The sequence below is a fragment of the Eulemur rufifrons genome, chromosome 25, assembly GCF_041146395.1.
Source record: "Eulemur rufifrons isolate Redbay chromosome 25, OSU_ERuf_1, whole genome shotgun sequence".
In the NCBI taxonomy this organism is placed as follows: Eukaryota; Metazoa; Chordata; class Mammalia; order Primates; family Lemuridae; genus Eulemur; species Eulemur rufifrons.
Genome location: NC_091007.1, coordinates 11,360,784 through 11,376,123, shown reverse-complemented (window position 1 = coordinate 11,376,123; position 15,340 = coordinate 11,360,784). Strand labels below are relative to the sequence as shown.

The window sequence follows — 15,340 nt, the reverse complement described above, 5'->3', positions numbered from 1 at the left end:
GCATCATCTGTCCATGTTGGTAAGGGAGACGAAATAAAAGCCTCCATCAACGGACACAGAAAATCACTGACCAGCTTGAGTAAGGTCCAAGACTACAGGAAACTTACTTCTGTCACTTCCCAGTGCTCACGGCTCTGGCACGTAGAGGGGGTTTTAACTTAGGTCTGTGGACACCAGCGCCGGAGCCTTATAGGTCAGGAGCTTCTCATCCCTCCCTCTTCCCCTGCTGAGTGTTGTGGCTGAATTGTGAACCGGCAGGTTTTCACCTGGTCCTGAAACATTATCCGAGTAAAAGCATCTTGGGTCTAGTGAGTAGACTTCAGCCTGCCCTGTAGAACTCCAATTTTTCATTTTTATCCTATAAACGCAGTCTTGATTTATATTTTTAAAGTCAACCTTTAGTGGTAATTCAGATACACTAAGGGGTCATTTGACAACACTGGGCCTCTTCTGTTCCTTGTGGACCCCCTATTCCTGCCAGTGTGGCTATGGCCATTGCCTTCTCCCCGTCTTTCTTCAAGCTCATGACTGCTCTTAATATCAGACTTAAAGAAAAATCTTTTGATTTCAGAACCTATTGTTCAGCAACCCCAAACAATAGGATCACTCGTGTTTATTCCTATTAGGAATTCAATCATTTTCCATAAGTATAGACCAGGCTTCTCCTTCCCCTGTCTATGTGGTTATCTTTCCACCATATCTACTTCCATGCCACTCCCACTTCTCAGCCTTTAACATAGGTCCTTGTGGGAACATCTTTGACATCTAATTCCCCTAGTTTTATGACATCTTTTTCCAGAGACGTTCCTTTACTATGGTTACTTGAGATTTCTATGACCGTGTGCTAGATACCTTTTATTCTCACCTGATTAATTGGCTTATTGATTAGTTAATCAAGCATTTACAAAGTGCTTCACACCATGCAAACTACCAAGTTCTGTTTAGGAGTTCACAGCACGGTGGAGGAGACAGATAAGCAAAAGAGCAATTAGAACATGGTATAATAAGTGCTGGAAAGAAGAATAACAGAGGAGAAATTCCCAGTCCAGCCCAGGGGACCAGAGAAGGCTCCCAGAGGAAGTAGATGAAGAGATTTGCCAATCAGGGAAGAAAGGACGTGAATGCCTAGAAGGTCTCCATGTGATGAGATAAGGCATATTCAAGGATTTGAAATAATTCACTACTGCTGGAGAATAGAGTCAAAAAGAGGTGAACAGGATGATGACGTAGCAGGCAGGAATCCTGCTCAGGGCCATGGATTGGTGTCATGTTTGTCATATGGAGTAAATATGTTACTACCAAAAGGTAATGGGGAACCATTGAAAGATTTTTGTGCAAAGCATGAACACCATGATCAGATCAGAAACACCAGTGTGGCTGCAACATTGAACACATATTGGAGCCGGGAGACTAGATAAACTAATTCAGGAAAAAACATTAGTTCCTGAACTAAGGCAATGGCAGTCAGAAGGTAGAAGAGCGGGCAGAAAGACAGCACAGACATGGGATTGAGTGGATTGGTCAGTTAGATGTGAGAGAGGAGGGGAGGGATGGGGGGAGCCATGGGTAAGTGCTAGGTTTGTGGCTGGGTGGATCTATTCATCCCACAAACATTTATTCAGAACTTTCCATGGGACAGATGCTGTGCTAGGTCCTGGGGATATAGCAGTAAGCAAATAAAATCCATGTCCTCATGGAGCTTGGTGTTAGTGTTCAGCATGGATAATAAATAAGCAAAATATACAATATGTCATACGGTAAAAGATATTAAGGAGAAAAATAAGGCAGTCTGGGTGGATGGGAGTGTCAGCAGGAGGGGAGGTGATGCTGTCACTTGCTCAGGCACGGAATTCCAGATGGAGAGCAGATGACAGTGTTCTATTGAGACATGTTCATTTCGAGATCTCTGAATTACATCCATTAGCGATATTCAGTGGGCTTTTGGAACACAAGTCTGGAGGTCAGAAGAGGAATCTAGACTGAATCTATGAACATGGGAATCATCAACAGAGTGACTGTAGTTTACATCATGAGGATGCATGACCTTAATCAGGGAATTATTCGGAGTGAGAAGGGGAAAGACCTAGGCGGGGATTCCTGGGGAGCTCCAGCAATGTCGAGAAAGCCCCGGGAAGCGGCACCTGAGGACCAGAGGAGGAATGGTGAGTGGACTAAAAGGAGGAGGAGAGCTCGGTGTCCCAGAAGCTGAGGGACAGAAACACAAAGGAGGAAGATGTGGTTTGCCATGTTAAGTGCTATGGATGTAAAATAAGGATTGAAACATCTCTTCAGGTGTACAGCTGTGAGATGATTGGGGACCTGAACACGAGGGCTTTGGTAGGGTTCAAGAATGGGGTGGAGAGAGGGGAAGAGAATGGGATGGAACCCAATCCAGAGGCTCAGGAAGACAATGGTCATGGGGAAAGGAAGAGGGTAGAGATGCAGGTGAATTTATTAAGGAAGGTAATAAATAATGGGTAACAAAGTGTGGGGATTCTCATCTGATTTCTTCTACTGTTTTTCTAAAGTAGTGTGCTGAAAATCAAGAGGAAATGGGGAAAATAAAGGGTTTAGAGAGGACAGTAAAGTTTCAAGTGGTTGTTGTAGTTGACGTAGAAAGTAATGGATGAATGACTCAGTGGTGTTGAGGATGAACAAGTATTTGCAGTGGTGTCAATTTCCATGAATGGCCTGAGTTGAACACAACCACAGAATTGGTATTTTTCAAGGGAAGTCTAAAGGAAAGACATGAAATAAGGGAGTTAGAATCCATTAAAGGGATTTGCAATTTAGAGTTTGTGAGATGGGGGAGTTCTAGATAACGGCAAAGTTCAGGATGTGACCATAAGTGGCTGAGTGACAATGGACATAAATGTTGCTAGAGGCAAACAGACCAAGTATGTGTGTGTCTAAGTGATTGGACAGGTTAATTTCATTGGCACTGTATGTTTTCTCCTGCTCGGTTTGTTTGCCGAAATTGCCAGAGAATATTTATTGATAACATATTTTTATGTAATACGATGGTCTTTTAGATAAAAAGTTTAAAAAACTCCTTTATCATCTTGCAAAAAAAATGGCTAATAAATTCTCTCCTGCCATTGATCTCTTACTCTTCAAATGTATCTAAGTCCTGAAGAAATACAATGAGTGAATGCCCACAGGGTTGTGCAAACATATATCTGCTTAGTCTTTTAAACAAATCAAGGTCATGGCTCTCCAGCATCCTGCATTGCACACTCAGTGGGAAGTTGTAACCGCTGACATACTTACCTGCTCCTTGAAGTGGCAGATACGTGTTCACGCACCCTTGAAGTTCTGCTGCATGCATCGTGTGCCACAATCGTTTTGTTGGCTTTAAGGAAGAATGAAATTTGCAGTGAGAACAAATGGTTTGGTAAATTAAAAAGTGACATGCCTGGTAGCTCCCTCAATAGCAAATGCAGAATTTATTGGCTGGAAAAGAAACTGAGGATCATTGCAGGTGAAAGGAAATTGAGATGAGATACAGATAAGTTGACTTTAAAAAATGATCGTGGCTGTTGACGGCGTCTCTTTCACCAGACTGCGGATTGACTTAACTGTGTTTCCCGACAGCCTGCGGGGGCAACATCTACATCCACGATGCGGATTCCGCTGGCTACGTGACCTCCCCCAACCACCCCGACAATTATCCCCAGCATGCTGATTGCATTTGGACCATAGCGGCTCCTCAGGGGAGGAGCATCAGGCTTCAGTTTGAGGATCGATTTGATATTGAAGTATCACCCAAGTAGGTCACCTCCATTTTAATTTTTCTCCGACCCCAAATTAGTAGTTTTTAACTGTCATGTCTCAGAGCAATTTATGTCTTCTTTTCTTAGTAGCATATACTGCATGGGAGATTTAGGCACAAAGGGAAATGCTTCATGACTCAAGGCTGAAAACACTGTCTGCCGGCCCCTCTCCCATCAGCTGAGCAGATTAAGTACCCAGATACTGTCCCTGTGACCCCTCGACACATCCTCCAAGAGACACCGAGGGTGGCTGTTTGAGATTTATGTTCCCCGTACTTCCTCCCACAGGAAAAATAGAACGTCTCTCTGGTAGATGAATATTTATTTGTCCAGCCTCATTTCAGTGTCACAAATGATTAAATATCTGTTTAACAAATGGGGCCGGGCGCGGTGGCTCACGCCTGTAATCCTAGCACTCTGGGAGGCCGAGGTGGGCGGATCGTTTGAGCTCAGGAGTTCGAGACCAGCCTGAGCAAGAGCGAGACCCCACCTCTACTAAAAATAGAAAGAAATTATATGGACAGCTAAAAATATATATAGAAAAAAAATTAGCCGGGCATGGTGGCGCATGCCTGTAGTCCCAGCTACTCGGGAGGCTGAGACAGGAGGATCGCTTGAGCTCAGGAGTTTGAGGTTGCTGTGAGCTAGGCTGACGCCACGGCACTCACTCTAGCCTGGGCAACAGAGTGAGACTCTGTCTCAAAAAAAAAAAAAAAAAAAAAAAAAAACAAATGGGTATTTGAGTGATGGTGGCAGCAGGGGTCACCAGTGTCAGAAAAAGGACTACAGCAAGCACAGTGTAATTTCCCAATCTCTATTGAGTAAGAGTTCTTGAAGGATTACGAAACAGAGAACAAGTCTTAGTATGTTGAAGACAAAGGAAAACTACATAGACTGTAAAAAAAAATGTGTTTTTCCCTCTCTTTTAACAAAAGTGTGCACACATGTGCATCAATGCGTGTGTGTTACAAAACTTAGAGACAAGGGCTCTTGCTTGCCATTGCTGGGCACTGGCTATGACACGACTCTGCTGCTCACTGAGCGTAAATTGGCTGGTTTGACTTTCTTGAGAAATATTAGGTGAATGCTTGTCCACTTTTATGAACACAGAAAATTCCTGCTGGGACTGTCCATTAGCTCTGGTCACAGAGCCATCAAGAGAGAGTTTATCTTTGTCACACGAAACGTATCAAATCAGCCTGTGAAACAAAATACTTCTTGTTTTGAAATTCATAGGGGTTAATTTGAAAATGACTTTTATACTTGTAAAATTAATACAGACTATGAAAGAGAAGTAAATATTCTTCAATGTCAAGCACGTAAAATCTGTCTTTTTGAGCATTAATGAATGAATGTATTATTAGGAAAAATACTCTACAGCATTTTAAAGTGATGTGTAGCCTTAAACTGACTCTGTCAGAGCATCTTATGCTACAGAATGATTATTTAATAATGTCCTCGCAGAAAGTTAGTGAAGTTTTCATTACCAAAATAAGGCAAAGCAATTGGCCTTATAAATTTAACAGAAATTTTTTCCCCACTTCAGCTGCACTTCCAATTTCCTCGAGTTGCGGGATGGAGTTGATTCCAATGCACCAGTACTTTCCAAGTTTTGTGGGATGTCTTTGCCCAGAAGTCAGCTGTCCTCGGGAGACGTCATGTATTTGAGATTCCGGTCTGACAACAGCCCTACTCATGTGGGGTTCAAGGCCAAGTATTCTATAGGTAACAACATTTTTAATATTAAATAGGAAAGTTGTGATAGAATGAAAATATATTAAAACTTTAAAAAACCATGTCTTTAAAAGAACTCTATCTGCCTAATTTTAAAAATTATTTTAATGAAAAAAAGGAGTGTAATTGCTTGAAATCACAGTTATGTATTAATTTTAATTTCTCCTTTGATTTTCATTTCAAAATACTACTTTTAGTAAACTTAAATAGATCAGTACATTACACTAAGATATTTTAAGAGAGGGAGACAGAGACCACTTTCACATAACTTTTACTACAGCATACTGTTATACTTGTTCTATTTTATTATTAGCTATTGTTGTTCATCTCTTAGGTACCTAACTTGTAAATTAAACTTTATCATAGGTATGTATGTACAGGAAAAATAGTATATATATGGTTTGGTACAATCTACAGTTTCAGGCATCCACTGGAGGTCATGGAGTATATCCCCCATGGGGAAAAGGAGACCACTGTATGTATATTAAGTAATAAAACTATTTAGTAATCAAATAACTATATTTAGAACAGTGACCTTGAATTCCTCATCATTTATAAAATAATTGAGCTTATTTTTTCATCTAAGTCTCTAGTGCCAAATCAATCACTGGATAAAAAGCAAAGATGTCTCCTTTGTGTTTTGATTTCCTTATTTAGAAAATGAACAGCAAATGTACTTATTGAAGATTCACTATAATATTATATGGCCACAATGGCATAAAATTTCATATCTGGTAGGTCTGGACACAAACCAAATAAATATTTAATATAGCAAAAACTCAGAAAGCCTACTTGTGACAATATTTAACCTACACCATGGATCATTTTATACCCTAAGTCAAATTGCATATAATTCAATCTAGCTATCACATCCATGTGATAAGTAATTGATGGTAATTTTCAAGATCCTGAGATGCCAGTTACTTCAGTAAACTGTTTATTTGCTAGTTAGACTGGAAATGGCAGGTGTCACCAACCAACCACAGTACCCCTTCTAGCTGAGCTTGGACTCAGTCTTTTAGAATCAACACAGGTACTAGACTGACATCAATCTATCAGTTGGTTCTTGGGATGAAACTTACTCGCAACTCATAGCTCTTACATAGTGTCCCAAGAGAATTAATGTGGCATTACAAAATAGGCCATTCAATAGCTGACTTCCATTTCCCATTTTTGGATTGGGCATGTGGTATCATTTCTATTTACATCAACAGTAGATTTCAAATAATAAGGAAAGCGTTTACCAAACATTTTCAGAATTTTAAAAACTTCAATTCTTATTCACTTGGCACCTAAAATTTTCAAATGTGCTGGTAAAATTAGAAAAAAAAATCTGTGATAAAATATTGCATGTATTCTCTCTCTCTCTCTCTCTCTCTCTCTTTCTTTCAGCTCAATGTGGAGGAACAATAACAGGGCAAGCTGGCGTCATTGAAAGCGTTGGCTATCCAACACTTCCATACACAGACAATTTATTCTGTGAGTGGCATCTCCAGGGTCTCTCGGGACACTATCTCACCATCTCCTTTGAAGATTTTAACCTCCAGAATTCCTCCGGCTGCGAAAAAGACTTTGTGGAGATCTGGGACAACCATACCTCTGGTCAGTGAAATATCTCTCCTCTCTTTTGGGGCGTCTATTTGGGGTACACTCATTCAGCCTCTGAAGTGTCTTCACTTCTAAGAAAAACAAAAGTATGTTTGTACTCTGCAGAGAAATTCACATCAGACACCTCTGAGCAGTGCCAGCAATTCTGTCCCTTGATTTCACCATTAACGATGGATGCTCAAAGCCCAGGTGTCCTTATATAGCTTATCCCGAGACCACATGGAGAGGGCCTGTACTCGGAAGGCATCTTCTTCCTGCTGAGATAGCCCATGGCCACATGCAGTTATTCGCCGTCAACCTGAGCCTTCAGGGGAGGAGAGGGTAACATACATCTCCCAGCAATAATATGAGACAGACACTTGTCACTCTGTTGTCTTGGACCACTTTTTTAAGCAAATGAGTAAGCCTTCCTCGTTGGGCTCAAGATACCCTTCCTCTAGTTGGTTGCATTTTTTTCACACTTCTTCATATATTTGAATATGTTAATTTTTATTCATGTTTTTCTGCTTTTCTTGACAGAGATGGCCATTATCGTAGGCAGAGTCTTGTCTTTTATTATTTCCTTTGTACATGGAGGACACTTCAAATAGAGGTTAAAAGAAATAAGTCGCCTGGACATAGGCATACTTAATTTTTTGACTCTTACAGGAAATGTCTTGGGCAAATACTGTGGAAACACCATTCCTGACAGCATAGACACTTCCAGCAACGTTGCTTTGGTCAGATTTGTCACAGATGACTCTCTTACTGCCTCTGGATTCAGACTGCGGTTTGAATCCAGCCTGGAAGGTGAGTTCATTAGTTCATTTAAAAAATATATACATTTTTGGGCACCTACATTGGATAGACACTATGCTGGGCACTGGCGTTACAAAACAAAACATGACCCCTATCGTCTTGGACCTTACGGTTTAGTGGAGAGGCAGACATTAATCAAAATGTCACACCAATAAATGAAACATTACAACTGTGATAAGTCCTACAAAGGCCAGCAAATATCATGAGAAATGTAATAAGGTGATGAGTTCTACTGCAATGCTCATCTTAAGAAAAATCTAGTCCATTAGTCCTATAGTCATTTGGAATTTGCATTCCCCATTACCCTGACAAACTCAAGTGAAATAAAGGTCTTGTCTGCAAAACTGGATAATTACTTCAGCCTTCTGGTTTTCCTGATTCTTAAGTTCACAACATTTATTGGTCTCATATTTCTTGGGCCATGGTGATAATTAAAATTCTGCTGGTGGCCTATCGTCCTTGGAAGCAAAGATTAAATATTAATAGAGATAAGAAGTGAATGCAAATGTTCTCTAAGAGTCCTCACATCTGATCACAAATAAATAAGGGCAATGATTTTGTCTAGAGGGATACTTTAAAAATAACTTTAATTTTGAGAGCATTCCAGATGGAAGGAGACATTTTGATTGGATTGCAAGTTTTCTGAGCTTTCTTTCCTCCCCCATCAGAGTGTGGCGGGGATCTGCAGGGCTCTACTGGAACATTCACTTCTCCCAACTACCCGAACCCAAATCCTCACGGCCGGATCTGTGAGTGGAGAATCACCGTGCAGGAAGGAAGGCGGGTCACCTTAAGGTTTAACAGCCTGAGACTGGAAGCTCGCCCGTCCTGCGACAGTGAGCATGTGACAGTAAGTGTCCTGTGCAGTCAGGGATATTATGTTTCATTGTTTAAGGAGTTTATTGACTCATAAATCACAGTCAGAAAACTAGGTCAGGAACACTGGCACCTAAGCAGCTATATCTCAGACAAGTTCTAAGTGCTTTAGATAGAATAAAATCACAAGGAACTGCCAAAATAATTGCAAATGTTGTTTTAAGAGACTATCACAACATGCATCAGGGTCACAGACAGAATAAATTTTAAGAGAAAAATGGTCATTACAAATGACAAAACTGGACCGGCAGAGGAAGGCTGAGCCTAAGGCAGCACCTAGCTGAATGGGACCGGAGTCACAGCCCACGCCACCACCAACAGTTTTAAGAGATGGGTGGCCCTGCGTGATCGCTGTTCTCTGCTAAAGGCATTGAGTGACTCCTGGAGGGAAACCATGGCTGCCCGCCCTCCGTGGTGCCAACCACAAATGGTTTGAGATGTGCCTTCAGCATTCTTAGCTTCCCTCAGTAAAAGAAAGCAAACGAGATCCATGAGTGTGAATAACAAATACATTGTTGACTGCACAGTGCAACACATACACATGTACGTATACACAGGTATGTACATATGTGTGTATGGAGATAGATTAGATTAATATTAGCATATTTCTCCTTCTGCAGTCTCTGTAATCCCAGTAAATAATCCCAAACTTCTAGTTGTTCGGGGCAGAAGTCTTGATGTCTGTTTGGGAGTGCTTTCTCTCACACCCTGTATTGCATCTATAAGCAAGTCCCATTGCCTGTGTCTTTAACAAAATACCCAGACTCTAACTACTTCTTGTCATATCCACTAACACCACCATCACTGCTCACCTGGAGTATTTTGATAAGCTCCCCCTGGTCTCCCTACCGCCACTCTGATCTCCCCATTCTCTCAACACAGCAGCCCGTGGATGGTTTTAAACCCAACTTGGATCATGTTCCTCCCCTTGAAAATTCTCTACCAGCCTCTCACCTCAGTCAGAGGAAACTCCCCAGTCCTCACGGTGGCCCACCTCCCTCTTCTGCCCACCAGTCTTATCTAAGACTCCCCTCTCTTCTGCTCACCTGGATGAGCCACTCGGTCTCTGTTCTATTCCTTGAATACGCTGAGCTGCTCCCACACTGGCTATTGCCTCTGTCTGGAATGTTCCTCCCTGATGGCTTCCTGGTTCACGCTCCCACTTCATTCGGGTCTCTGCATGAAGTTTAAATCATATTGAATATGATGATTTTTAGGAATTTTACCAGCAGATTATTTATATATCTTACAGGAAAGAGAATATGAATAGTCATAGTCTTAAAACTCAAATAATAAAATAAAATATAAAGCAATAACCACAAATTCCAAGCCAGGTCTTACTTGTCATTTCCTCATCCCTTAATCATAGATGCCTAAGGTATCTACTTTCAACTCTTTTATCTACTTAAGTGTGGTATTTATGTCATTATTTCTAAGTAATATTCCTATTTTGCTCTGCCTTGATTTCTTTCGTCTCAGACATTGTCTATCCACATCCTACTATGGAAGATGAGCGTTTGGTCCAGTGTTTACATTACCATGGTTATAAACACCATTCACAACTAAGCCAAGTAGTGGGCTATGGTAATAACATTTGCGTTTGTTTTTACAAGTAATAATAATTGTGTCCTCTTTACATTTTCTGGATTTTCTATACTTGAGAACTTGCCAGAAAGGAAAAAAAGAGACAGAAAGGAAGAAAACCCTTTTCCCAGATCTTTCCTGCATGCGGAGCAGGGGGCAGCCTTAAGTGCACTGCTGCTAGGCTAATACCTTATCAAGCTGGCCTGAGCATCAAAGTCCTCCAAACCCACCTGCCTGTCTGACTCCCTGGGCAGGCGGAGAAAATAAAAAGCTACGCCACCCAGCATGTTCTACAATGAGACCCGTGTCTGACTTTGTTCCCTCTCATAGCAAATTTTATAGCTTGTCCTAAATCTCAACGTGCCTACTTCCTACCCACTTGTTTTCTGGGAGTTGCAGTTTCAGAGTACAAAAGGGATTAGAGGACATGAATGTTTGTAGCATTCTGATTGCTTCTTAAAAGCAGACGTCCATGTGATAAATGCATGATTGGAAAATTTTCAGTCATTGTGATTCTACACCAGGGGCAGACATGGAGGCAGGGATAATGGCCGTTGATCATGTTTTCCAGCGTGTCCCAATAACTCTATAGCTGGTTATAATCTCCTTTGATTCTGGCAGCATGGTGCCCATTCCTGCTTTCAGCATTATTGATATATTTGTCATCTTCTGTTTCTTTATGCATTACTTCATGGTTTGGAATCAGAGGGATGGTTGAAATCCCATTCCTATTATTACTTTTCTTTGCACTTCAGCAAATTACATAATCTTTCTGAATTGTAGTATCTTAATCTGGAAAACAGGGATACTGTTATCTGCCCGAGAGGATGTTGGGCTGATTGGATAGCGCGAGTGGGCGATGAGCCAAGTCCAGCATTCTATCTGCTTAGTAAATGATAGCAGATTCTTCATCTGGTCCCATGAACCCAAGACACTTTAAACCAGAAGCCTCCAAAGAACGTAATAGAATCAATGACAGTAAATGCAAAAGCTCCCATCTTTGTTAAGGAGTGCGTTTTCCTTCTGTGTAGCTTGCAATGTCATAGTCTGAGTCATTATTTCTTTTATAATTGTGAGTCATTCAAATCCTTTTTGCAAACAGGACTATCAATCAATCAATGAATTATTATTTAGCTATTTCTTCTGGATTTTTTTAAACCATAAAAACTAAGGATGCTAACGCATTTGCTTGGTTTGGTATAGTAGTGGAATAATACTTTGCCAATTATTATAACTATGTCAATAACGAGTTAATGTTTAATATCTCTGAGTCAACATTACCCTAATCCATACTTAAAAATTCAAAGGAGTAAGAAAATTGAAGCTTTGAATCCATCAGTAATTAGGAAAGAACTATTACATTTATATCGAGATTGATTTCTTAAATTACTTTTCAGAGTATTTTTAAATATCTGAGTTATTATATGCTTCAAATCATCAGAGACTAACCTTTAAGCCTCCTTCCCAAATACCAAAGGTCTTGATGCACTGTTAAGAAAAACTGCCCATCGGTGAACTCTGCGCACCATGATGTAAGCCTGGCGGCTCATCTACTTTGCATTTAGAGCAAAGTTTCCAGTTGCAAAGTGCACGGCAGTTTTTCATTTGTCACCCCATGGCAGGAGGGCATTACTGCAACACTTTCATTTTAGCGAAATGACCCCAAGGTCACAAAATGTGCTCAGAGTAACAGAGTGGTTTGCGGGCCCAGAATGGAAGCCCGCCTTAAGTGATTCATTTTGGCACAGGGTCCCAGTGGAAGGAAGTGGGGCTGGGCTGGGAATATCAGCTCCTAGGAAAGATGCAGTGAGATGGACTGGGCGTCTAAAAGTTAAACCATTTTCCCAACAGGTATTCAATGGCATTAGAAGCAACTCACCCCAGCTGGAGCAACTGTGTAGTAGTGTGAATGTAAGCAACGAGATACAATCTTCGGGAAACACAATGAAAGTCATTTTTTTCACTGATGGATCCAGGCCCTATGGAGGCTTTGTTGCTTCCTACACGTCCAGTGACGATGCAGGTAATGTGGGGTGTTGTAAATACACCCCATTTTTATCAGATGTACAGCAGCTGCCCCCAGCAATGCCGACAGCGGCAGAGCCATCTAGTTTCCTTTCAGTGATGATACTTGGATCTTCGACACAAGGGGAACATAAATAAGCAGACAGAAAACCCACTCCAGACAAAAAAAAAAAAAAAAAAGCTTTCTCATTTTAGAAAGAAAACTGCTACTGAGAATCTAAACTTTTTCTTAAAATTGCTGTTAAATGAGTTTCTAGCATGATTCCATGTAACGTCACCATCAGGGTTGGTTGCCAGTTACACAGTCCCTGGTCAATTCATTGGTGCTGAAAGAGACCATCTACTTCTTAAAGGGTAACTTAGTACCAGAGAGTAATGATTTTTACTGGGGACAGAACACATTTTGTTGTTTCTTAGCCATCCATCCATATACATATTTCCAGTGAAAATGAATGGGGCACTTGCATCTGAAATAGAGTATTTCGAAATTAAGCAAGTGTGGCCTCTAATTCCCAGAGTGGTGCTATGGGTTTTAAAATTTAGGAGGAATTGAAGTGAATATTAAAAAACCAAACTTATTATATTGGTACCAAAAGCATCCGTTTCCTTATTAAAAGGGGCAAATTCATTGGCATTTCAGTGTTATCTGTTTGATCCAATTAAATTATTGGATTGAGTGGAGAATTACTAATCAAGAGCCGCTGGGACCCACCACCATTATATTTGGGTATTTCTCCAAATTAAATATTCATGAACAATAGACCCAAATTTGGAAGTACTGATGCCCAGCCAAAACCCAGCCACCTAATCTATACCCACAGGGAAATAAAGAAGCTGTTTATTTTTGCACAGCATTCCTTTAGAAATTCACAGAAACTTCCACAGTTTGCATGCTCTTGACCCACAACACTCACTGCACCTAGAAAAACAAATCTAAGCAGTGATGTTGCTGTAGTTATTTTAGTTACTGTTCCTGCATTGTGCGGATCTCCTGTCGTGGCAGGAACCCTACTCCTTTCTTTGTTGTCTCCTGTTTTCTTAGTGTGCGGTGGGTCTCTCACAAATGCCCCTGGAGGAAACTTCACTTCTCCTGGCTATGATGGAGTCAGTAATTACTCGAGAAACCTAAACTGCGAATGGATGCTCAGCAATCCAAAGGAGGGAAATTCATCCATTTACATTCATTTTGAACATTTTAACCTAGAAAGTCACCAAGACTGTCAATCGGATGTCCTTGAGTTTCGAGTGGGTGAGTTCCGTCAAAGAACACATTCTCCCATTTGTCTACAATATTTTGGCGACCACCAACAACGAAGGGGGTCAAATGGCTATAATATACGTACATAGGATCCAAAAGAACTTTGTTCCAACCAAGCTGTCATTCTGTGTGTGCCCAGCTGTGGAAACATGCCGTGTGCACAGTAAATGGGTGGATCACTGTTTACAGCTAGACCCTGTGTCACAATTGCTTGGTTTCCTAGTATTTGAACTTTACCCAGGAGAGATGCTGGCTTGCTTCTACTCTTTCAATGAGGTCAGGGGTCCCTTTGACCGTCATCTATGAATCAAGACTCCTTTCCCAGGAAACTGGAACTTAGCCTGGTCAGCATGTATGGGCGGTTTTCTGAACTCACAGAATTTACAAAGGAGCTGTGAGATTCTTCTTAGGACTCGGAAGTTAAAAGTTGTTTTGCAGTGTACCAGATGTAGAAGCACATGGAAGATATTTGGGGAATTAAACTAAAAGCAGTCAAGTTTGTCTTTGTATTCACGATAGAAAAGGTTTGAGGTGTGCTCGGTGAACCGTAATTCTCTTAAGAATGATTTGTGGAAAATGAATCAAGTTTAGTTCTATCCTTAGTCAAGGCTTTATCCATTAGGTTGCTCCCATTGTTACATTGACAATTTTTTTCTTAGTAAATACATAAATAGAGGAGAAAAATAATACTGTAGACGATCCATACTGTCAAAGTTTTGCTGTTATCCCAAAATTTAAGGAAAAGGAGGCAGCAGAAGCCGATTAGTTGAGTGGTGGAGATGTCCGTAGGAAACTAGAGACATCAGTGCTAGTTACCTTGGAGAGCATGAAAGAAAGAATTTTCAAGAAGGAGAATTCGGTAAAGTCTGTGGTCACAGACAAAGGGTCCAGCAAGAGAATCGTCCCAGTTGTCTGAGGTTGATGAGTCTAGAAAAGGCCTATAAGGGAAGTGGAAGTTGTGGTTTGAGAACATTCTCCGTGAAATCCTCATAAACCCTCGCTACCTCTACCGGGTTCAAAGCCACTGGCTGACCGAAGCAAGCAGAACTGCTGTATATCAAATTTCAGTCAGTTAAATTCAGTCTTCTTTTTAGTCACTCAGATGTAGAGAGTGACAATACCATATATCATTGATTTAGAAAGTCAGTGATGTTCATCTGACAGAGTAAATAGAGAGCAGAGAATCGTGAGCTCTGCAGTGCTCTATAAATGTTAATCAAATTTCTGTGAGAAGTAATCCCCATAAAAACTACTCAGCTCAAACATGACAGCTCTTGGCCTGCGTGCTGAATATCGTGTTCATTTTAGTTAATTGAATACAGTGAAGAAATCTTTAAAACTTTAGGCAGTTGTCATTTATCTTGAGGATATATCTTGTCACTGTTGCTATAATATTTCTTACTACCTAAAAAAAATGGTGTGTTCAAAAGTATTATTTTAATTAGTTGTACCTCTGTTTGGATATGCTAAAATAATTATGAAAACACAAATTGCAACAAAATGGCACCTGTAGGAGAGCAAGGTGCCTACCAAACTAGCAATTTTTGTTTGTTTTTGTTTTAGTCTGTTGTAGGAACTCATTCTTTTGCAGTTGATAAAGACAGAGAAACCTTTTGCAATGTCTGCTACTAAATCAGAGTTTAAATGTGTGTCAATGAATACTTTGAAATGTTCTTTATTATTT

The 15,340-nt window shown here is 40.6% G+C and overlaps 1 protein-coding gene across 1 annotated transcript in view; it reads left to right on the top strand.

Moving 5' to 3' along the window:
- Nucleotides 1-15,340, top strand: part of CUBN (cubilin) — a 227,716-nt gene that overhangs the window by 153,675 nt on the left and 58,701 nt on the right. The window contains exons 44-50 of the mRNA XM_069458708.1: nt 3,595-3,769; nt 5,320-5,498; nt 6,900-7,109; nt 7,764-7,904; nt 8,582-8,763; nt 12,225-12,396; nt 13,441-13,647. Coding sequence (XP_069314809.1) covers nt 3,595-3,769; nt 5,320-5,498; nt 6,900-7,109; nt 7,764-7,904; nt 8,582-8,763; nt 12,225-12,396; nt 13,441-13,647 — 1,266 coding nt within the window. The remainder of the gene's footprint in view (nt 1-3,594; nt 3,770-5,319; nt 5,499-6,899; nt 7,110-7,763; nt 7,905-8,581; nt 8,764-12,224; nt 12,397-13,440; nt 13,648-15,340) is intronic.